This window comes from Camarhynchus parvulus, chromosome 25 (assembly GCF_901933205.1).
Source record: "Camarhynchus parvulus chromosome 25, STF_HiC, whole genome shotgun sequence".
Lineage (NCBI taxonomy): Eukaryota > Metazoa > Chordata > Aves > Passeriformes > Thraupidae > Camarhynchus > Camarhynchus parvulus.
Window position 1 is genome coordinate 2,926,049 of NC_044595.1, and position 23,065 is coordinate 2,949,113.

The 23,065-nt window shown below is 57.1% G+C and overlaps 2 protein-coding genes across 3 annotated transcripts; both read left to right on the forward strand.

The window, feature by feature from the left end:
• Positions 1 to 1,042: 1,042 nt before the first annotated feature.
• On the forward strand, positions 1,043 to 10,750 carry SEMA4A (semaphorin 4A). Of its 2 annotated transcripts, none has more exons than XM_030965270.1 (15): positions 1,043 to 1,134; positions 3,513 to 3,650; positions 4,826 to 4,986; positions 5,099 to 5,161; positions 5,243 to 5,341; positions 5,827 to 5,932; positions 6,035 to 6,151; positions 6,237 to 6,367; positions 6,876 to 7,045; positions 7,843 to 7,993; positions 8,223 to 8,412; positions 8,500 to 8,615; positions 8,704 to 8,867; positions 8,943 to 9,055; positions 10,054 to 10,750. In XM_030965270.1, the coding sequence occupies exons 1-15, from the start codon at positions 1,122 to 1,124 to the stop codon at positions 10,638 to 10,640; spliced, it is 2,319 nt and encodes a 772-aa protein (XP_030821130.1). In that variant the 5' UTR covers positions 1,043 to 1,121; the 3' UTR covers positions 10,641 to 10,750. The 2 variants fall into 2 exon arrangements, with proteins under 2 accessions (XP_030821130.1, XP_030821131.1); XM_030965271.1 differs by lacking the exon at positions 1,043 to 1,134 and adding an exon at positions 2,083 to 2,261.
• A 1,397-nt stretch (positions 10,751 to 12,147) lies between these two features.
• SLC25A44 (solute carrier family 25 member 44) lies at positions 12,148 to 21,642 on the forward strand. The gene is made up of 5 exons (XM_030965311.1): positions 12,148 to 12,286; positions 16,378 to 16,488; positions 17,179 to 17,906; positions 19,777 to 19,904; positions 20,305 to 21,642. Exons 3-5 carry the CDS (start codon positions 17,285 to 17,287, stop codon positions 20,494 to 20,496), a joined length of 942 nt encoding a protein of 313 aa, XP_030821171.1. The 5' UTR covers positions 12,148 to 12,286; positions 16,378 to 16,488; positions 17,179 to 17,284; the 3' UTR covers positions 20,497 to 21,642.
• Positions 21,643 to 23,065: the final 1,423 nt, after the last annotated feature.

The following is a 23,065-nucleotide window of genomic DNA, read 5'->3' on the forward strand; positions in this document are numbered from 1 at the left end:
TTACCTGCACCCCCCGGCTCTCCCCACCCTTGGTATGGAACAACCCCCTGGGCACAATCAGCTCCCATTTCCTCTTGTGTGCAGCCCCAAATTCCTCCCCTTCATCCTCCCGTGCCTTTAGCCCACCCCCTTCTGCCTTGCCTTCCATCTGCCACACATCTGGATCTCGGGGCTTCCCCCACACATCTGGATCTTGGGGCTTCCCCCACACATCTGGATCTCAGGGCTTCCCCCAGGCCGAGCTGCCCCAGCCCCTCGTGGGTGTTGGGATCATTCCTGCACCCCCCACACCACGGGGATTTTCCTGGGACCTGGCATGGCCAGGGGATTGGAGCCCAGCTGCAGAGCAGGACCAAACTCCTGGAAATTGAGGCGGGGGGATGTCTGAGCAGCTGGCAGATCAGTGCCACCAGCTCCACAGCTGCCCTGCATCCCTCCCAGCCCACCTTGGGGAGCACCAGGGCTGGGCCTGGCTCCATCCTGTGGCTCTGTGCTCACTGACAGCACAATGCTCCCTGCCTCAGAGGGAATCCTCCAGGAGGAGATCCAAGCAGGAGCAGGACCCATGAAGCCTGAGAGCACCAGGGGGAACTGAACCACCCCAGTGTTGAGAGACCCTTGGTCTCCCTCCCACGTGCCAAATCCTATAGAGGGAGGCTGTAAATTACATCCCCAGCCCACCGTGACCAGGGGCCCCAAAAAAAGAGAAGAGACAAGGCTGAGAGGGGATTCCAGCCTCGGGGCTGCTGCCACCTCACATCCTGTGTCAGCCTTGCCTCACACCGGGGAGCACTGGTGGTTTCCTCAGCCCCACCACAGCCACAAATCAAATCTCCAGCCTCTCTGAGGAGCCAAATCAAATCTCCAGCCTCTCTGAGGAGCCTCTGCTCCCGTTTCCATCCCCCCCTCCACGGCCTCGGTGGCTGCAGCCCAGGGCAGAACAATGGGGCCGGTCCGAGGCTCCGTGCGGCCCCGTCCCCCCGCAGCCCCTGCCAAGTGGGAAATCCGGGGCAGAGTAACCTACTTTCTGTGTTCTGTGCTCACAAGGAGCTTCTGTCCCAGCCAAGCAAGGTGCTGAGCACAGCGCTGCCCTCCCGGGGCTCCGCTGGGCCGCTCTGGCCATGGCAGAGGCAGGTAAGGAGGCCCCAGTAGGGCAGGATGCTCCTCAGCCTCGTCCTCAGGGGTATTGGGGTGCCTCAGCGATGGCTCTGATGTCGAGCAACTCCAGGGCTTTGGTTTGGGAGGTTTCTTGCCTACAGCCATCCCAGAGCAGCCTGGGCTTGAGGATGGAATCTCTGGGGAAAGATGGGTTTGTGGAACAGCTGTGGGAGCTTTGTGGGGTGCTCCATGGGGCTGTTTGTGGGGTGCTCCATGGGGCTGTTTGGGGGGTGCCCCATAGGGCTGTTTGTGAGGTGCTCCATGGGGCTGTTTGTGGGGTGCTCCATGGGGCTGTTTGGGGGTGGTCCATGGGGCTGTTTTGGGGAGCACTGCTTCCCCCTGGGATCTGGTTTTCTGGGTGATGCCTGTCCCCATGGGGCTGTTTGGGGCTGCCCCATGGGGCTGTTTAGGGGCGCTCCATGGGGCTGTTGTGGGGTTCCCCATGGGGCTGTTTGGGGGTGCCCCATGGGGCTGGTTTGGGATGCAGGTTTTCTGTCTGATGCCTGTCCCCATGGGGCTGTTTTGGGGTGCAGGTTTTCAGTCTGATGCCTGTCCCCATGGGGCTGTTTTGGGGATGATGCTCAGTCCTGCTGTTGGCCCTCACAATCCACAGGAAAAATGCCATTTATGTTCCTCACCCCAAAGCATTCCCCAGCGAGCAAAGCCGGGCACCTGGGCACATCTTTGTCCCGTATTTTGCCACCCCCTGGGCGCCCAGCTGGAGGAGCAGAGCTCCCCATTCCCCATCCCATTCCCCATCCCATTTCCCATCCCATTTCCCATCCCGGTTCCCATCCCGGCTGCCTCCACCAGGCTCCGCTGCTGTCCCCGCGGGGCTGCGAGGCAGGAGAGGCGGGCTCAGGCACCCACTGCCCCAACCTGCCGGGGCTCGTCCTCTTCCAGCAGGACTTTCAGGTTCCCGGAGCCACGCGGGGCTGGGCTGGGCTGGGCCGGGCTCGGCAGAGCCGGGCCGGGAGCTTGGAGCAGATCCGGCCATGGAGCCGCGGGACCCTCGCGGCCGCAGCCCCCGGGGCTCGGGCACCTGCCTGGGGCCCCTGTGGCAGGGCTGGAGGTGAGAGGCTCCGTCCTGGGCTGCCAGAGAGGTAATGCCGCTCGCTGGGGACGCGGTGGCCATGGGCAAAGGGGTTTGGGCACCGCCGGGTTCTGCAGATGTGGCTCTTTCCCCAGTGCTGCTGGCGTCAGCTGCAGAAAGAGCTGCAAGAAGGGGGTTCCTGTGTGTGCTCCCCACCATTTTGTGGATGCTGTGATCACTGACAGAGCCAGGCAGAGGAATCCCTGGTGGGGATGGGCTCTGAGGCTCTGGGGGCAAAGGCAGGGGCCTCTGGATGCCTCTGTGCCGGGGTCCCCTGCAGGAGCCCCAGAGGGTGAGGGGACACCCTGACTCTGCCAGAGATTTTGATGAGAAGCCCCAAAGGGCGAGGGGAAATCTCTGACTGTGACAGAGATTGTGGTGCTGGAACCCAGAGGGTGAGGGCACATCTCTGACTGTGACAGAGGTTTTGGTGCAGGAACCCCAAAGGTTGAGGGGACATCAGAGATGTTGCTTCAGGAGCTCCAGCAGGTGAGGGGACATCTCTGACTGTGCCAGAAATGTTGGTGCAGGAGCACAGAGGCCGAGGGGACATCTCTGTGCCGGAGATTGTGGTGCAGGAACCCCACATGGCGAGGGGACATCCTGACTGTGACAGAGGTTTCAGTACAGGAACCCCAAGGGGTGAGGGGACATCCTGACTGTGACAGAGGTTTCAGTGCAGGAACCCCAAAGGTTGAGGGGACATCCTGACTGTGACAGAGGTTTCGGTACAGGAACCCCAAAGGTTGAGGGGACATCCTGACTGTGACAGAGGTTTCGGTACAGGAACCCCAAAGGTTGAGGGGACATCCTGACTGTGACAGAGGTTTCAGTGCAGGAACCCCAAAGGTTGAGGGGACATCCTGACTGTGACAGAGGTTTCAGTGCAGGAACCCCAAAGGTTGAGGGGACATCCTGACTGTGACAGAGGTTTCGGTACAGGAACCCCAAAGGTTGAGGGGACATCCTGACTGTGACAGAGGTTTCAGTGCAGGAGCCCCAAGGGGTGAGGGGACATTCTGACCATGCCAGAGATGTTGGTGCAGGAGCCCAGAGGCCCAGGGCACCTCTCTGGGTGCTGGTACGGCAGTGGGAAGTTCGTGCCCAAACTGGGGGTGCCACGTGGGGCTCGAGGCACTGCAGACACCCCCGTCCCCCCCCCTCTCTCGGGTGCCGCTTCCCCCCTCTGGTTTCCGCCGGGTGCAGTGACACGGAGCCAGCCCAGCAGCAGCGTGTGTGCTGACCCTCGCCCTCCCCGCAGGGATGGTGGTGGGACCCTCGTGGGGCGCAGCCCTGCCGCCCCCCGCCATGCCCGCCGCCCTCCGCCTGCTCTGCGGGGTGGTGGTGCCGGCTGCCCTGCTCTGCGCCGAGCCCCTGCCCCGCCTCGCCTTCCCCAGCGGTGAGTACGGCACGGGGACAGCTGGGGAGGGGGGTACGCAGCTGGGGAGGGGGGTACGGCAGCTGGGGAGGGGGGTACACAGCTGGGGAGGGGGGTACGCAGCTGGGGAGGGGGGTACGCAGCTGGGGAGGGGGGTACACAGCTGGGGAGGGGGGTCCGCAGCTGGGGAGGGGGGTACACAGCCTCTGCATGGGACAGTGTCCACCCCTAGGGCTGAGCATCCAGCATCAGGAACCTTGGGGTGCCCCCCAGCATAGCCCCCCCTGCCCCATCATTGACCCTCAGTGGGGTTGGGGACAGTGACAGCATCAGGAACCTTGGGGTGCCCCCCAGCATAGCCCCCCCATGCCCCATCATTGACCCTCAGTGGGGTTGGGGACAGTGCCTGGCCTCAGGTGGTGTTGGGGGAGATGAGAGAATCATCCACTGGCGCCCCAGCAGCCAATGGGCCAGATCCTACGGTGATTTTTGTCACCCAGCTGGCACCCAGGGTCTGCTCAGGGTCACCCTGGGGGGGTGAAAAGCTGCCTCTGGAAGGGACAGGGCACAGCTGGAAGGCAGGTGGCAAAGCAGGGGATTGGGGGGGCTGTGATGTGGCAATCAGGCTGCAGGAGGGTCTGTGCCCCATGGCAGGGTCGTGCCTTTCCAGCCCTGATTGCGCTGTCACTTCCCTTTCCCCGTGCAGCCATGCCCAACATTGCAAAAATCCCCCAGTTTCGGTGCCTGCTGGGGATGAACGAGAATCTGCAATCTCTGGCTGTGCCCAAGGGCACCCTGGGGGCTGGTGACCCCCCAAATCTGACACCTTGGGGGATTGTAACCCCTTCAGGGTGGCACTCTGGGGCAGTGCATGCCCCAAACAGAGCACTACCCTTGGCCATGGCCCCAGAGCAGCACAGGCACAGCTTGGGGGGAAATGCACCCCATTTCTGGGGGTCTGCAGCTTGGGGATGTCCAGCTCTTGCAGCAGGAGCTGGAGGGGACAGTGGGAAGTGGGGAGCTGGAGGGTGAAGGGGCGATGGTGGTATGAGATCTGAAGGGGAAGAACTGCACCCCATTTCCTGTGTGAGATTAAGCAGAGCTGCGCTGGCAGCTGCTGCCACATCCGCACATGGAGGATGGTGGGGGTGTATGTGTGACCCCTGGGCTCCCCTCACCCCCTCTGCTCCTGCCAGGGGACCCCCGGCGGACCCTCACCCACTTCAGCCAGGACAACGTGTCCCACTACGACATCTTCCTCCTGGATGACAGCGAGGAGCAGCTCTACGTGGGGGCACGCGACTGGCTGCTGGCCCTCACTGTTGGCACCCCTGGCAGCATCCGTGCCAAAGCCTCGGTGAGCAGCCACCACTTTTGGGGAGGTGGGAGAGGGAGGTGCCTCTGCTGTGTTTCAGTTTCCCTGTGGGGCTGGGCTCGACAGCTCAGGAACGTCTTCGTTCCCTTTGCAGATAAGGTGGGGACCCACAGATGAGAAAACATCTGAATGTGCTTTTAAGAAGAAGAGCCAAGAGGTGAGCTGGCCCTGTGGGGGCTCAGGGGAGCCACAAAGCTATGAGGGTGCTCAGCACCCAACTCTGCTCTTTGCCCCTCAGACTGAGTGCTTCAACTTCATCCGAGTCCTGGTGGCCCTGAACCAGACCCACCTCTACGCCTGTGGGACCTACGCCTTCAGCCCTGCGTGCACCTACATTGTGAGTGTCCTCCCCAGGGCAGCACTCTGGGGCTGTCTGGGCAGATTGTGAGGTTGTATTTTGTGAGGAGCCACAAAATAGAGCCCAGAAGTGAGCCCAGGATGGGGGTGCTGGGTGTCCCCCCCAAGGGACGTCTTTATGTCCCATCTGCTAAAGGAGCCCTTGGTGATTCTCATTCAGCTGCCAGCAACTCTTCCTCTGGCAGAGAAACCCCAATTTTGGGTCCCCTCAGGTGACTCCAGGCTCTCTGTCCCTGCCTCAGTTTCCTCCATGCTGAGCACGTGGTGGGGACTGCCACTCCCCAAAATGACAATGAGGGAAGGTGACAGGAGCCGGGTACCCCCAGCACCCTGTGTCATCAGCCCCTGCCTTCATCCCTGCACCCACCTTGAAGACCCTATGTCTGCAAGGTATTCCACAGTCATTCCCTACAGATTTGGGGTTGTTTTCAGTCCTTTGGCTGATTTTTCTCCCCTTTTGCACAGCATCTGGAAAGCTTCACGCTGGCCAGTGGCAGAGGACAGTCCTTCCTGGACGGGAAGGGCCAGTGCCCCTTTGATCCCCAGCACACTTACACGGCCCTGCTGGTGGGTGAGTATGGGGCCAGTGGCCTCTCAGCTGGGCTCCCATGGAGTGGAGGGCGAGGGTGGGGGGTCCTCACCACGGCTCAGCCCCCTCTGTGTCCCTGGGCAGATGGGGAGCTCTATGCTGGCACCATGAACAACTTCCAGGGCAACGAGCCCATCATCTCCCGCTCGCTGGGCACCCGCACCCTGCTCAAGACAGACGCCTTCCTCCGCTGGCTCTCGGGTGAGAAGCTGGAGCCCTGGGGAGCATTCCTGGGAGGTGCTGCAGCCCTCCATGGCTCCAGCTTCTCACCCCCCTGTGCCTGCAGCCGACGCCGCCTTCGTGGCCTCCTTCAGCCTCCCTGGGGACGACAAGGTCTACTTCTTCTTTGAGGAGACAGCAGATGAGTTCGACTTCTTTGAGAGACTCCTGGTGCCACGGGTGGCCCGTGTCTGCAAGGTGTGACAGCAGGGAATGGTGGTGGGCTGCACGGGGGGTACAGCAATGGGGTGTCACTATAGGACACGAAAGAACACAAGCGCACAGTGCTGCTCTCAAGGTGAAGAAGAAAAAAAGGGAGCTTTATTTTGTGACTTTAACATTTATAGTTTTCTAAAAGTGACAGTGGATTGGAGGGTGACAGTGCCGCCTCTCCAATGACACTGGACAAACTACCAGTCCATCAAATTTCTCTTCTTCTATAAAAGAGTGTAAAACAATGAGTTATTTACAGAAAGTGTGTGAGAAAGTTCGCTACAAGAATGTCAACATCAGAAAGCTTAGAAAATCTTAAAAAATCAGAGCGACAATGGGGGATGATGATGATGTGACAGGAGACAATGGGACAGGGACAGTGACAAGAGACCATAATGGGGATGATAGTTGTACTGTGATACCAATGATTATAGGGCACAATGGCAGGGGACAAAGGGGTCTTGTCACCTTGGTGATGATTACCCTCCTGCAGAGCGATGTAGGGGGGGACAAGGTGCTGCAGAAGAAGTGGACAACTTTCCTGAAGGCGCAGCTGGAGTGCTCCGAGCCCGGCCACTTCCCCTTCAACGTCATCCACCACGCCTTTGCCCTGCCTCGCCACAACGGCAGCGCTGATTTCTACGCGGTGTTCACCTCGCAGTGGTGAGTGCCAGGGCTGTTCACCTGGCAGTGCTGAGCGCCCAGGGCTGTTCACCTGGCACTGGTGAGTGCCCAGGGCTGTTCACCTAACAGTGCTGAGCGCCCAGGGCTGTTCACCTGGCACTGGTGAGTGCCCAGGGCTGTTCACCCTCGCAGTTCTGAGTGCCCAGGGCTGTTCACCTCGCAGTGCTGGCGGTACCACAGTGCTGAGTGCCCAGGGCTGTTCACCTGGCAGTGGGGAGCGCCCAGGGCTGTTCACCTGCAGTGCTGACGCGGCCCCCCACGCAGTGCTGAGTGCCCAGGGCTGTTCACCTCGCAGTGCTGAGCGCCCAGGGCTGTTCACCTGGCACTGGTGAGTGCCCAGGGCTGTTCACCTCGCAGTGGGGAGTGCCCAGGGCTGTTCACCTCGCAGTGCTGAGCGCCAGGGCTCCCCCGGGAGTGCCAGGGCTGTTCACCTGGCACTGGTGAGTGCCAGGGCTGTTCACCTAACAGTGGGGAGTGCCCATGGCAGTGCTGAGCACCCAGGGCTGTTCACCTGGCAGTGCGGAGTACCCAGGGCTGTTCACCTTGCAGTGGGGAGTGCCCTGGGCTGTTCACCTGGCAGTGCTGAGTGCCCAGGGCTGTTCACCTCACACTGGTGAGTCCCCAGGGATGTTCACCTGGCAGTGCTGAGTGCCAGGGCTGTTCACCTCACACTGCTGAGTGCCCAGGGCTGTTCACCTTGCCGAGGTGAGCGCCCAGGGCTGTGCAGGGAGCCCAGGGGCCCCTGCCCTGCTGCTGCCCACTGTCCCTCCCTGCAGGCAGGCGGGCAGGGCGGGCAGCGCCGCCGTCTGTGCCTACAGACAGAAGGATCTGGAGGAGGTCTTCGAGGGCAAGTACAAGGAGCTGAACAAGGAGAGCTCTCGCTGGACCGTCTACAGTGGCCCTGACATGAGTCCTCGGCCTGGCAGTGTGAGTGCTGCCCACTCAGGGGTGTGCTCCCCACCAGGGGACAACGCTGGTCCCCAGGAGATGGGCTCTGTGTATCCCTGTGTGCCCACACTGCAGGTGGGATGGGAAAGGAGAAGGGTCCCTCTGCACCCCACTGATGCTGGCCAGGGCAGCGTGGTTCTGCAGCACATCCTCCCCTCCCCGTGTCTCAGTTTCCCACCCCAGCACAAACCCCTCTGTCCCTCCACAGTGCTCCATGACTGCCTCCATGGACAAAGCCCTCAGCTTCATGAAGGACCATTTCCTGATGGATGGGAAGGTGTCACCCCTCCGGGGGCAGCCTCTCCTGGTGAAGTCTGATGTCACCTACACGCGCATCACAGTGCACGAGACCCGCGGCGTGCGGGGCACCCCGTACCGTGTCATGTTCCTGGCCACAGGTGGGGTGATATGGAGGGCACAGAGGGTCACCCATCCCACCCTCCCCTTGGCTCCAAAGCCTCAGCAATGTCCCCCATGCTCCACAGACAAAGGTCTCCTGCACAAGGCAGTGGAGCTGCCTGGGGGTGCCCACATCGTGGAGAGCATCCAGCTCTTTGCAGCGCCAGAGCCGGTGAAGAACCTGCTGCTGGCACCAGGGAAGGTAGGGCAGGTGTGAGCACCCACACACCCAACAACCACCCAAAACCAGCACCAGGGGGAAGCTCAGCCCTGCATCTCTCCCTCCCCAGGGCATCCTCTACGTGGGCTACTCCAGAGGCGTCCTGCAGGTCCCACTGGCCAACTGCAGCCTGCACCGGAGCTGCGCCGAGTGCGTGCTGGCACGGGACCCCTACTGCGCCTGGCACAGCCCCGGGGGAGCCTGCCTGCCCGCCCACCTCGCCACCGAGAACAAGTGAGCAGCAGGATGGGAGCTGGGAGGACTCTGGGGGTCACTGGAGTGCTGCTGACCCCTCTCTCCTGGCTGCAGGAGTGCGTGGCTGCAGGATGTTGAGAGGGGGAGACCGGACACCGTGTGCCACCGCGGGAGGAGCGCGGCCATGCCCCGCTCCTGGGGGGCACCGGAGGATCCCGCTGTGCAGGGTTGAGTATGGGGGTACATGGGGGGTGGGATGGGGCTCATGGCGTGTGTTTTTAGGGGATAAACAAAACTCTACAGCTTTTGTGAAAGTTGTAAAGCCGGTATGTTTATTACAGCTCTGGACGCATGTGGGAATTGTTCCCCTAAAATGACATGCATACCTCTGGGAACTTCAGGTCCCTTTTTATCCCCCTCTCAAATACATATGCATACAATTTCACAATATTTGTTTTATAAATATTTACATTTATATTGATAAATATTTACAATATACAATTATAAGTATTTACATTATATTTTATAAATATTTACGTCTTTATTTTTACAAATTTCGCATGACATTTGCCGCTAGTTCTTCTTTATCAGAAAAAATTCCTAGGTCAGGTTTGACTTGCTCTCATAGCAGTCTCTCTGTCTCTCTATCACTTTCTGTCTCCTCCCCCCTTATCTCTGTCTTTCACTGAAGCAGTTTCTCTGAGCTTAGGTGTGACAGTGTTCACAGGGGTCTCAGCTTGAGGGAAGAGACGAGGATCTGACTCCATGTTTCAGAAGGCTTGATTTATTATTTTATTATATATATTACATTTAAATTATACTAAAAGAATAGAAGAAAGGATTTCAGCAGAAGGCTAGCTAAGAATAGAAAAAGAAAGAATGATAACAAAAGCTTCTGTCTCGGGCAGAGAGTCCGAGCCAGCTGACTGTGATTGGCCATTAATTAGAAACAACCACATGAGACCAATCACAGATGCCCCTGTTGCATTCCACAACAGCAGATAATCATTGTTGACATTTTGTTCCTGAGGCCTCTCAGCTTCTCAGGAGGAAAAATCCTAAGGAAAGGATTTTTCATAAAAGATGTCTGCGACACTTAGGCTTTTTGCAGGTCGACTACGCAGCAAGATGTACATTCTACCTAAACCAAAATAGATTTCTACCCTAGAAAATCTCTACCCTGCCTCAGGTGCACACCACATCACTCTGTTCTCCACACCCACAGGGCTCAGCCCCCCGCTGAACACCGTGGTCCAGCTGCTGTGCCCGCGCCGCTCCGCCCTGGCCACCTACAGCTGGCAGCAGCCTGGCAGTGCCCAGGGGCACACGGTGCTGCAGCCTGACCACACGCTGGTGGTCGTCATGCAGCAGGGAATGGAGGGCACCTACACCTGCCAGGCCACAGAGAACGGCTACACCTGGACCGTGGCTCGCTACCAGCTCAGGGACTCTGGCGGGGCCCAGCTGGGCCGGGAGGGCCCGCCGCCCCGCTCGTACTGGTCCCAGTTTGTCACGGTGACGGTGCTGCTGGCCGTGACGCTGGCCGGGGCCGCCTGCCTGGCCCTCATGGCCTACCGGGACCAGCTGAGAGCTCGCAGCAAGGTGAGGGGCTGCAGCACGCCCCACAGCCCCCCGGCCCGCCAGAGGGAGAAGGTGCCCCTCAACGGGGGCACCGGGGAGCCCCCGGCACCCGGGGCTGCCACCGAGGAGGAGGAGGAGGATGAAGGCTCCCAGGCGTGCTGCCTCCAGCTCGGTGGGGACGTGGATGTGGACAACAACAGGCTGCATGTGCCGGCAGGGGACACGGCGTGACACTGGCAGTGGGTCAGGGAGACCCTGGGGAGGGGGGTGTGGGGAGGGGTGGACCTGTGAAAGGGTTTTTTGGTTTTGTTTTTGTTTTATTTAATACATCTGTTTTAACCTAAGGCTCACATTCTGGGGGTGAGGGTGGAATGGGCCCTGGGAGCAAGGGAGTGGGACAGGGAGAGAGGTCATGGATGTGGCACAGAGGAGAAAAGTCCACCATGGCGTGGGCATGGCTGGGAACGGTGGATGCTGACACCAGGAAAAAAAAAACAGGTTCCATAAAAACCTCAGCATGGGTTTTTTTGGTTTTTGTTTTATTTAATTCACCTGTTTTAACATAAGGCTCACATTCTGGGGGTGAGGGTGGAATGGGCCCTGGGAGCAAGGGAATGGGACAGGGAGAGAGGTCATGGAGACATGGGGACAGGCAAAGGATGTGGCACAGAGGAGAAATGTCACCGTGGGGTGGGCATGGCTGGGAATGGTGGATGCTGACCCCAGGAAAAAACAACAAGTTCCGTAAAAACCTCAGGATGAGGCAAGCTGTGCTGGATGGGCTCCCTAATCCAGCCCCGAGGGCACCCACCCTGCACTGCCACCCACCCCTCAGCGCTCCATGGTCCCTGGGGTGCCCCCACTGCTCCCTGGCTGTCCCCCCACCCCATTTCCAGCGTCCTTGAGCTGCCTTTTCAAAGCCAAGCCAGCTGTACATTTTCCTGCTCTTTGCTTTTTTTATTAAAAAAAGGAAAACTCAACGCCTGACATTGCTGGGTCCGGGGAGCAGGCCCGGGTGTGCGAGGCTGGGCCAGGGGAACGCGTGGGCACACGAGGGTGGGCAGGGACATCTGTGGGTGTGCAGGGACACTCGTGGGTGTGCAGGGACACACGAGGGTGTGCAGGGACATCTGTGGGTGTGCAGGGACACGCGTGGGTGTGCAGGGACACACAATGGGTGTGCAGGGACATCTGTGGGTGTGCAGGGACATCTGTGGGTGTGCAGGGACACGCGTGGGTGTGCAGGGACATATGTGGGTGGGACACGCGTGGGTGTGCAGGGACACACGTGGGTCTGGTGGGTGTGCAGGGACACTTGTGGGTGTGCAGAGACACGCGTGGGTCTGGTGGGTGTGCAGGGACATGTGTGGGTGTGGTGGGTGTGCAGGGACCCTCGTGGGTGTGCAAGGACACACATGACCATGCAGGGAGATGCGTGGGTGTGCAGGGAGATCCATGGGTGTGCAGAGCCACCCGTGGGCGCGCACAGACACACGTGGGCGTGCAGGGACCTGCGCTCCTGCGCAGCGTCCACCTGCAGCGAGGTGCAGGGAGAGCGGGGAGCGAGGACAGCTCTCTCACACCCATCACTCCCTCCTCTGGGTGCCCCCGAGCTGTTTCCCCCTCCAGCACGCGGCGCTGAGGGCCGCTGGCCCTTTAAGAGCCGTAATTCGGCGCGGTCCCTTTAAGGTCCGGCCGCCCTCTTTACTGCGGGCCGGAAGCGCGTGGGCACTTCCGGTGCGACCTCTGCCCGCTCCCAAGATGGCGGCGGCGCTCCGGTGCTGACGCCGCCGGTCACTTCCGGCCGGGGAGCGGCCATGGGGCGGCGGGGCCGGCCCGGCCGGGGGCTCCGAGGGGCTCCCTCCCGCCGCCGTCAGGTGAGCGGCTGCCGGGGTCGAGGCCGGGCCGGCGCGAGGCCTGGACCGGGCCAGCCGCGGTGCGGCAAGGCCTGATGGTGGTGGCCCGGCCCGGCCCGGCCCGGCGCGGTGTGGTGCCGGTGCGGGCGGCGGCGGCCGAGCGGGGTCTGGGCAGGTGTGGAGGGTGCGCGGCTGGACGGGAGGGCGGCAGGTGGGGGAGATGGGGCGGCTGGTGAGGGGCGCACGTAAAGCGGGGAGGGGGTTGGTGTGAGACCCTTTGGCCTTGAAGGACCCCGGGAGAGAGGCCCGGGGGGTCCCGGGGCGGGCGGGGAAGGGCCCGGAGCCCCCCCGGTGAGACCCCCGGGGCAGGCGGGACAGGGCTTGAATGGCCGCAGGGAGAGGAGCTGGAGGGTCCAGAGACCCTCCCCGAGGCAGAGGCCGAAGCCCTCCCCGCGCTGGGCGGGGAAGCGGCCGGAGCCCCCCGGGGCTGCAGGGGACACGGCGGCTCGGGGACAGCGGGGACACCGAGCCGCGGGGCTGGGCACGCGTCCGGCCCCGCAGTGACCTTGAGCGGATCCCGGAGCGAGCTGTGCCGCTGTTCTGTGCCCCAGAGCTCGGCCGAGCTCCTGTGGCCGGGATCGGAGGTGGGGGTCTCACCCAGGGGGCTCCAGCCCCGGGGCGGGCGTGCTGGGGAGGGCAGTGCTGTCCCCAGAGCGCCGCTGCCACATCGCGAACAGAGCCACAGCTGTGCCGGAGCTGCGGCTGTCAGCGGGGCTGGGGTGAGAGCCAGGACTGCCTCCCTGGAGGGGCTGGATCCCCTCGTACCGCGGGGTGAGTGTCAGGAGCGGATTTAGCTCGGTGGGCTGGATGTGCTGAGCTGGATGTGGGGCCTTTGCTCAGCTCAGCTCCATGAGCTGGATGTGCTGAGCTGGATCTGGTGCCTCAGCTCCATGAGCTGGACGTGGTGAGCTGGATGTGGTGCCTCATCTCAGCTCAGTGAGCTGGAATGTGGTGAGCTGGATGTGGTGCCTCATCTCAGCTCAGTGAACTGGACGTGGTGAGTTGGATGTGGTGCCTCATCTCAGCTCAGTGAGCTGGATGTGGTGAGCTGGATGTGGTGCCTCATCTCAGCTCAGTGAGCTGGATGTGGTGAGCTGGATGTGGTGCGCTGGATGTGGTGCCTCATCTCAGCTCAGTGAGCTGGATGTGGTGAGCTGGATGTGGTGCCTCATCTCAGCTCAGTGAACTGGACGTGGTGAGTTGGATGTGGTGCTTCAGCTCAGCTCCATGAGCCGATGTGGTGCCTCAGCTCCATGAGCTGATGTGGTGCTGATAACCCCAAGGTCAGGGTTCCATCCCCAAATGAACCATTCACTCCAGAGCTGGCCCCTGCTGGGCCCTGTCCAGCTCAGCCTGTTGTGTGATTCTGTGCCCTTGGAGGTGCCAGGCAGCCTCGGGCTGGCTGCAGATGGTTCCCAGGCTGCTGCTGAGGCATTAGCATGCTGGGCAGGGCACATCCCTGCCCGGGGCGCACAAAGCCCTGTCTGTGTTTGCCAGAGAAGCATCTTGAGCTCCAGCTGCAGCAACGAGCGGTTTGGGGACCAGACTGACAGGGTGGCATTGAAGGACATGAACTGGGGGGGTTTGTACTGAGGTCTGTGTGTGGGAGACTGAGGCTGTGCCCAGATGAGAGAGCAGGGACACCCTGCTTGGCACCCCCTGCTTGGATTTCCAGGCAGAAGTTCAAGAAATGCTGTTTTGTGCATGGTGGGAAGGAACCACTGAGGGGTGGTTTTGGCACGGAAGCTGCTCCAGAGTTTGAGGGTGTGTGAGCTGTGGTGTGCTTGTACCTTGTTTTGGAGGGCAGGTCAATTCTCAGGAGATGTAGCCATTACCTTTATATCAGTCTCTAAAATTCCTTGAAAGATCAGCAAAGAGTTGCTTAATGAGTGTGATGGGATCCCTGAGCAAGGCCATGGTCTAAATTTCTGGAAGATTAAATGCTCTGAGCAAAATAAATGCTTTTTATTTTGGCAAAGTAAGAATTGCAGCCATGCTGGTCATCCCTGGAGCTGCCAGGATCCCTTCCTTGTTCCACACAGGAGGGACTTTGAGTGCCTCAGAGCCATGGGGTTAAAGTGACTTTGTCTAATTCATATCCCGAATGAGAGGAGTTATTGGTGAGAGTCCAGAGAAATTACAGCTGTTTCCTCAAGAAATTGTGGCTGAAATTCTGAACCCAAAGCACATAAAACTAAATAAAGATCAAGGAATTATTATTGTTGTTTTGTTTTGTTTTGTTTTCCATACTGCAGTGATGAGAATGTTTTTTGCAGGCAGCCCTTCCCTTTCCTTTGTGGGGAGCTCAAATTCCGTGGTGGTGGCAGAGGAATTTGGAGTATGGACTAAACCCTCAGGCTTCACCAGGGAATCATATTGGCTAGACTCTATTTTAATTTTTTAAATGAAATAGTAAGCTAGTGGGACTCTTAACAAGAGCCAAGTGGTGTTTTCATAGGTGCTATGTGCAGATAATTCCTGTGCAGGAAGCTTTGTGTGTCAAATCATGTCAATATTAGCAAACCCAGTAGGGCTGCAATTGTAACTAAAGCAATCCAGGCTGGGGTGTTTGTTGTGCCTTAGCTGCCAGGGCAGTTGGCTGGCAGGGTGAAGTGTAGCTCTCTTTACAATGGTAAAAAGGTGGGTTTGGGGTGTTTTTAACTCCCCTGTCCACCTGCAGGAGCTGTGGTAGCCTGTAATGCTGTTTGCTCCTGTTCAGCAAATATTTTGTTGGCCAATAGGCAATGAAATGGTCACTTAATGATCTGCCTTAATTTCATAACTGCAATTTCTTCTCTATGCCAGAGGTAAACAACTTCCAGGTGTTTTGTTGCTGTGTTTCTAACAGAATGTCTCTGGCCTGTGTGAGTTCTTCATCAATTCTGAAGTGTTGAGACATTTCCTTCAGAATCCCAGGCTGGTTTGGGTTGGAAGGACCTTAAAGTCCATCTCATCCCACCCCCTGCCATGGGCAGGGACCTTCCACTGTCCCAGGTTCCTCCAATCCCTGTCCAGCCTGGCCTTGGGCACTGCCAGGGATGTGGCAGCCACAGCTGCTCTGTGCCAGGGCCTCCCCAGCCTCACAGGGAACAATTCCTTCCCAATATCCCACCTAACCCTGCTCTTGCTCAGTGGGAAGCCGTTCCCCCTGTCCTGTCCCCTTGTCCCAGGTCCCTGTCCCTTGGAGCTCCTTTAGGCACCGATGTTGTGGCTTGGTAAAGTGAAGTGCCCCCAGATCAGTGTGTGGTGCTGGCTGCCCATCCCTTTGAGCTCTCACTTGGTGAATCTGTTTTCAGATCAAGGTTTTGGCTCCCTTGTTCCTGTTCCTGCTTCTTGCTCTGGCTCTGCTCTCCAGCAGTTCAGCTCGTGCCTGGGCACATCCTGCCAGTGCCTGAAATACGAGTTATGATCCGGCTGCAGTCAAGCAGTTCAGCCACCCAAACGCCCCATTTTTTTTTTAATTTGATGTGAAAGGAAGCCCTTACTGGCAGTGAACTGGTCCATGTTGTTTTGGGTGATTCTCTGAGCTGTGCTTCTCCTGCTGCCTGGCCCTGTGTGTAGGTTCCCTTAGCCCAAGCTTGGTTAATCGTGCAGCAAGGTAATTTACTAATTACAGCAGCTGAAAGTACCAGGAGCCTGCTGGGACCTGGTGATGAGCTGCAGCAACTGGGGCTGGGGGAGGCTGAACCAGCCCCTCCCTCCTCATCCTCCCCATTCCTGGTGCTCTGAGCACAGCCAGGAGTGGAAGGGGGGTTATCAGGCCAGGAGCAGCGATGGAGTGTTGGAAGGGAGGGTGAACTTTGCTCCTGTAGCTGACAGGCAGCTCAACAGAGAGGTCCTGGGCTGTGATTTAACCCTTTCTTTTCAGGATCTTGGTCATCAACGTGGAGACTCTACATGGCTGTCTTGCCTTGTTTTCCCGTTGTTGTTCTTTTCTTCTCATCACCCTCCAGCTTTAGGGAGATAAGAATGGAAGTGCCCAAAGAAATGGGTCTAATTCATGCAGGGAATCCAGGAACACAAAAGGACTTGTCACTTTCTTCTTTGTACAGATCCTGAAACTGAAAGGTGATGTCCTGACACCTGGGAGCACGACAGACCTGGAATGACTGGGGAGAAGCTGCTTTGCTTGGCCATCCCTGATCTTGCGTGCCCATTGAAAGGTGTGTGTGCTGCTGGAGTGGTGCTCATCTGCTTCTGAAAGCACGGGAGCTTTGCTTTTCCCTAGAGCAGCCTGGGCTGTGCTGAGAGCTGCTGCTGGAGCTCAGAAAACAGCCACAGTGACATCTGCAGGTGTCACCGTGAGGCACATGGTAGGGCCCTGCCTCTGGAGGTTACAGTCCCTCTGCTCAGTGCTGTGCAAGGCTTGCTGTGTGTGACCGTGCTCACAGGGGTCTGAGGATGAGGGAAGAGATGAGGATCTGACTCCATGTTTCAGAAGGCTTGATTTATTATTTTATGATATATATTATATTAAAACTATACTAAAAGAATAGAAGAAAAGATTTCATAGAAGGCTAGCTAAGAATAGAAAAAGAAGGAATGATAACAAAAGCTTGTGTCTCAGACAGAGTCTGAGCCAGCTGGACTGTGATTGGCCATTAATTAGAAACAACCACATGAGACCAATCACAGATCCCCCTGTTGCATTCCACAGCAACAGATAATCATTGTTGACATTTTGTTCCTGAGGCCTCTCAGCTTCTCAGGAGGAAAAATCCTAAGGAAAGGATTTTTCAGAAAATACCATGGCTGCAGCTGTGTGCTCGAGGGGAGTCAGCCACGGGTGAGGTGATGTGGGTGGCTGTAGAGAGTGGGGCTTTGTCCTCTACCCAAGGGGTCTCTCATTTCAGGTGCCAGCACTTGCAGTCTGCTTGCTCAAGGCTGGAAGGCTGGGCCTGGATCTGCTCTGTACCTTTGAGGGAGACCTGGGCCTCTCCTGCCTGCCCCCAAGGAGCCATGGAGGACAAACGCAACATCCCCATCATCGAGTGGGAGCACCTGGACAAAAGGAAATTCTACGTGTTTGGCATTTGCATGACCATGATGATCCGGGTGAGCGTTTACCCCTTCACGCTCATCCGCACGCGGCTGCAGGTTCAGAAGGGCAAGAGCCTCTACAACGGGACCTTCGATGCCTTTGTGAAAATCCTGCGGACAGAAGGGGCGGCCGGGCTGTACCGAGGCTTCCTGGTGAACACCTTCACCCTGATCTCAGGGCAGTGCTACGTGACCACGTACGAGCTCACGCGCAAGTACGTCTCGCGCTACAACAACAACAACGCCGTCAAGTCCCTGGTGGCTGGAGGCTCGGCCTCCCTGGTGGCCCAGAGCATCACGGTGCCCATCGATGTCGTCTCCCAGCACCTCATGATGCAGAGGAAAGGGGAAAGCATGGGCAGGTTCAAGGTGCAGAACCAAGATGGCAAGCGTCTGCTGGTCTTTGGCCAAACCAAGGATATCATTGTACAGATTTTCAAGGCTGATGGTTTTAGAGGTTTCTACCGGGGTTATGTGGCCTCGCTGCTCACTTATATTCCCAACAGTGCAGTCTGGTGGCCCTTCTACCACTTCTATGCTGGTAAGTGAAAGGAGGCTTGAAATGTATCTTATCCCAGGAGAGCCAGGAGCCCCTCGGGTGGGCTCTTGACCCTGTGGATTCAGCGTGATTTGCTTTCCCTCTGGGGGTGGGAGCAGAATGTGCCCTGAACTAAGGAGCTGCAGCTGGTTGTGTGGGAATTCTGCAGATGTTGGGTGGAAGTTTACCAGAGCAGCAGTGTTTCAATGCAGAACAAGGGGTCCAAGTGCTATAGGGCTTCAAACTGGATGGCTCCAGGCAAGTGGGGCTTTATGCATCTACTTTAACTTTCTCTCCTACTAATCTCAAGTAGTGCCTTCTCCACAGGAGTGAGGAAGGCAGAGTTTTGGAGCCACCATGTAAGTATAGTTCGTCTTTCAGTTCATGTGAACTCAGGAATCTCATAGATGGCAAAGGGACTTTTAGAGCCACAAATCTGATGGCAAAATCAAACAGCAGACAGAGACAAGGGCCAAATCTTCCCTGGATTTGTGTCAGGTTTTGCTTCAATTTTGGCAACTTTTAAATTGGCACTGAGTCTTGTGATGGAAAACTGCACTCAGTAGAAAGTTCTTTCTCCCTAACTCAGTTCTTGTATTCCTTGGGGTATTTCCAAAGGCTAAAGATACTGGCCAGCTGAGGTTTATTTCTACCTCTGATGATCCTTTAGATTTCTGCCCTGCAGCTTTGCACATGGTTTTTAGGAGTCTGGTTACCTAATTTCTGACAAAAGGTGGTGGTAATGAGCAGTTTGAGTTTTGCTCTGCTGGGCTTAAAGTATATCTTGGAGGATTCTTCAAAATCCAGATGTCTCAAAGGTCCTGTGTGCTTTCCAGAGTTCTGGTAGCTAGAGGAAGCATTGGTTCTGTGTCCAGGCTGCATTTAAATGGCAGTGGCAGTTTGGCATGTTGGTCTGTACTTTGTGGGAGTGTTCCCATCAGTCTCCCTGTCAGCTGTTCATAAGACCAAAACCCAATGTACAAACTGTAAGATTTTTGTGCCAAAAGGGCTCAAAGGAGGGCATGTAAGAAAAGGCAGTTGATATGGAGAAACCAGAGCTCTCAGCTTTCAGGTGTTTGCTCTTTCCTTGTCTTCTCAGTGGAAATTGAGATGCTGGGAAGCACAAACCCCAGCTGTCAATGAATCTGCTCTGGCTGCATTTCCCAGTGCTGTGTCCCTGGAGCAGCAGCTGGGGTCACTGAACCCTCCTTGGGTTCAAAGGACGCTGCTGGCCCTGATTCCAGTCGGTGTTCAAAGTCTCAAACAGAGCTGCTTCCGTCCCTCCTGCCAGCCAGGCTTCCTCATTGTCCAAAAAATGGGGCTTTTGAACACTCCTCTGTCCAACTTCAACCAATGAAAGTGTGGGGGATTCAAATCCTATTGGCCAGGCAGCAGGAGCAGAGTGAGGAGATCTGGGATCAGCACTACACCAGGGTATCTCCTGGACAGTGTGCCCAGTAGTGACAGCTTTCTGTACAAATCTCTGCAGACACCTTCCACTGGAGCCTTGTCTTAAGGCTTCCTCCACCTTCTAAAGAGGGGTGGGTATTTTCATGGCCTGTTTTGAGGGTGTGGAAGCTGATTCTGTCCAGTTTGCCCCACAGGCCTGGGAGTCAGTGGCAGCTGATGGGAGGCTGTGGCACAAAGCTTGGGAATGTCCTGGAGCCAGCAGTGCGATGAGCCCTGCTCCCTGTGCTGTGCCACCTTTGTGGTTGGTGTAGGAAGCACCACATGGAGATTCTGCAGGAGGAGCTGGCAGGCTGTAAATCAGGGATTCTGCCCACTGCAAATCAGCTGGAGTACGAGGGTGGAGTTAAGGAAATGATAAGTTGCCACTTAAAGTCTGAAACTTTCCTCTCTCTCCTGTTCCCAGAACAGCTTTCGAGTTTGACTCCTAAAGACTGTCCCCACCTCCTTCTGCAAGCGATATCGGGGCCCCTTGCAGCTGCCACAGCCTCCACTCTCACCAACCCCATGGATGTGGTGAGGGCTCGGGTCCAGGTAAGAGCTCAGCCTGTTTGGCACACGGCAGGGTGGGGTTCAGCCTGGGCTCTCTCATCTCTGTGGTTTCAGGTGAGCTACTTCCCTTCTCTCCCTGGGCCTTTCATCCTGGGTAGCAGCTGCTTAATTAACCCTCAGCATTAGCAAGAGGAGCCTGGGCTGGCAGTGCCAGCCTGGCCTGCTCAGACAGGCTTTCCCTTCAGAAAGGGAGAGGTGCTTCCTGCTGCCTCCTTAGGACTTTGTGATTTCCTTGCTCCCCTCCTCAGGGAGTTCTGGAGACCAGATCAAGGCTGTTGGACTGGCTGATCTGTTGTCTCCAGAGTGTTCAGTGGCAGCAGAGCCCCAGAGCAGCTCAGCATGGAGGCTGGCAGCTCTGTCAGTGTTTGTTCTGGCATTGCAGGTGGAAGGCAAGAGCTCCATCATTCTCACCTTCAAACAGCTCATTGCAGAGGAAGGTCCCTGGGGGCTGACCAAAGGCCTCTCTGCCCGCATCATTTCGGCCACTCCTTCCACCATCGTCATCGTGGTGGGCTATGAAACGCTGAAGAAGCTGAGCCTGCGCCCAGAGCTGGTGGACTCAAGGCACTGGTAGAGGCAGCTGGGGGAGGAGAACCTTCCTGTGAACTCTCTGAGTTTGGACTCTTGCAGGGGAGAGCCTGGGATGCGACGCAGCTGCTGCGCCTTTGTCTCTGGCTGGTTTCACAGCACAAGGCAGATGCAAAAGCAACTGCACTTCACCTCTTTAGATCTGAGTGTCATGCAATGGTTCTGCTGCTGGTTTCGCTTCAACTGTGACCTTTGGCAGTGCTCTTTGCCTGGAACAGTCCATTCCAGGTGTGTGAATGCATCCTGGCAAGTTAGTAATTCCTTTTTTTTTTTAAATTAAAGACTTACTGGCTTAAGCAAAAAGCCAGTTTATTCTCTTTAAATTATTTTCATCTTTGCCAAACTTCCAAGGAGTCTCACAGCCTTCAGCAGGACCCTCTGCTGGGACGTCTCTAGTGGCAGTTGTGCTGTGGGAAGCTGGAAGCAGAAAATAGACAAGTGACTTTCTCCAATTACCTGCTTTTATTTCTAGAAGATGTGAGACAAGAGTAACCTGGAACCACTTCAGACCTGATTTCCTGCGTTTTGAATAGATCTACATACTTGTTTTGTATATTCTTGGAAAATGTTCCCTGTCTCTCATCCTCCAAACAGCAAGCTGGCTGATAGCAAGTGGGGAGCTGAGCTGGCTGTTTGGAATTAGCTGATGGCAGTTTTGACACCTAACCTGTGTTTTTAATCTGTTGTAATTTAATTTTTTTTATTCTAGGGAAGCTTATTCTAATTTCTGGGGAACTGAATGGTTGTCCTGTGGCCTCGTTCAGTGTGTCAATCCTGCATGTTCAGAGTGGCTGTGGCCACTTCCCACCTTAGTTAGTTTAAGCCCAGAAATGCAGTTTGGAAGTGTTTGATCGTGGTGCTGCCAGCAGCTGGATGAGAACTGAATGGGCTTTGAGCTACAATTAGATGGGACGTGGGGAAGGAAAAACCTTGTGCTGGCTTTTGATCCGGTTCAAACCTGACAGGCATGTCTATATTGAATAAGAAGTGATGGTTCACTTCATGAGTTTAAATTCTGCTCTTCCAGTTTGGGAAGGGCAAGGATAATGTTTTGCACAATTGCTGGATCAGAAGCCTGAGCTATGGTCTGTGTATTTTACCAGGTGAAAACTTCAGGGGAATGAAACCAGAGGCTGCTTTTTGGGGAGGGGAGGGAGGGGGTTGTTTGACTGCACTCTGCTGCTCTTGGTGGTTGAGATTTGCCTTTCATGCTGCCAGCCCACACGTGGTGCTTGTCTGGGGGGGTGTGGGGTGCACCTCCATTCCCCTTCTGCCATAACCAGGAATTTTGGTTGAGGTGTTGATCCTTCTGACCCGTGGCTGTTGCTGGGCTCCACTTGGCTGTCTCTTCCCGAGGGACTCACCAAGTGTGGCTGTGCCCTTCATCCCAGTGTTGTCCCTGCCCAGCCGGAGATGGAGAGTGCTGCAGCTGCTGCTGAGGTGGGAGAGGCTTCTCTGCTAAGGGCAGGGCTTGATTCTAAAATGCAGTGCTGTGATGGGGCTGCAGGTGAATCATCAGAGCCTTCTTCATCTCAGTTCTGTTTCTTGCAGTGCTCAGAAAGGTACTGGATGCTGGAGCCACTGGTGGAGTTGTTGGAGCAGCACCTTCTGCAGCTGCTCCAGTCACCTGTTTGTTGTTTTAAAGTTGACACCAGCCAGCTCTTGCTCTAATAACAGATTCTGCTCTGAAAAGCAGAACAACAGCACCCCAAATCACAAGGCAGCAGGATGTTAACACTGATATTAACAGGAACAATAACGATCAGCCTCTGCCAGGTGCAGCAGGGCCAGTCCCAGTGTGCAGAACAGAGGGGCGGCAGCACCAGTGTGGGGAGACACTGTCAAACTTAATGTTCCTCTCGTAACCAGCAACGTTCTTGACAACTAATAAACTTGAAAGACCTTCAGTTTGGTGCCTGCGTTTAAAAGCACGTGGCTCTCCACGCATGGGGAGGCTGCTGCTTTTTGTCGTGTCACAGGAAGGGTTTCACCCTTAACCTTTGGACTAGGAGAGGGACGTGAGCTGTCTGAGAACTCAGTGGCTGAGCGAGAACCGGCTGGAGCACGTGGAATGCCTGCGAGCAGCTGTGACCCAGAGCCGCGGGCTGGCTCCTGCGGGGCTGTTACATGGGAAATGTCGCTTTTTTTATTCTCTAACCGAGCTGAACTTTGTTTCTTTTCTCCTTGAATTCTTCAGGCTTGATCGTTTTATTTCACTCAAAGTCGCTGGGGGGCAGGGCGGGCATTTCCACGGGCACTGGGGAGAGAAGGACGCTTTTGTCACGCTGCTTCGCTTCGGGGCCGGGCGCAGCCCCGCTCCGGGAGGCGGCAGTTTGTTACTGCGGTGTTTTGTCGTGGTTTGGTTCGGACCGGGAGCGGCCCCGCCAAGCGGCGCGAACCTCGCCCGCGCCGCGCGTTCTCTCCGCGCCCCGTTCCCGCGCCCCGTTCCCGCGCCCCGTTCCCGCGCGTTCTCTCCGCGCGCTTCCCGCGCCCCGTTCCCGCGCCCCGTTCCCGCGCCCCGTTCCCGCGCGCCGTTCCCGCGCGTTCTCTCCGCG

Coding starts and splice junctions, on each gene's coding strand:
- SEMA4A (XM_030965270.1), top strand. Junction 5,162..5,242: donor TTAAGAAGAAGAGCCAAGAG/GTGAGCTGGCCC, acceptor TTTGCCCCTCAG/ACTGAGTGCTTCAACTTCAT. Junction 7,046..7,842: donor GCGGTGTTCACCTCGCAGTG/GTGAGTGCCAGG, acceptor CCCTCCCTGCAG/GCAGGCGGGCAGGGCGGGCA.
- SLC25A44 (XM_030965311.1), top strand. CDS start 17,285: ATGGAGGACAAACGCAACATCCCCATCATCGAGTGGGAGCACCTGGAC. Junction 17,907..19,776: donor CTTCTACCACTTCTATGCTG/GTAAGTGAAAGG, acceptor TCCTGTTCCCAG/AACAGCTTTCGAGTTTGACT. Junction 19,905..20,304: donor TGGTGAGGGCTCGGGTCCAG/GTAAGAGCTCAG, acceptor CTGGCATTGCAG/GTGGAAGGCAAGAGCTCCAT.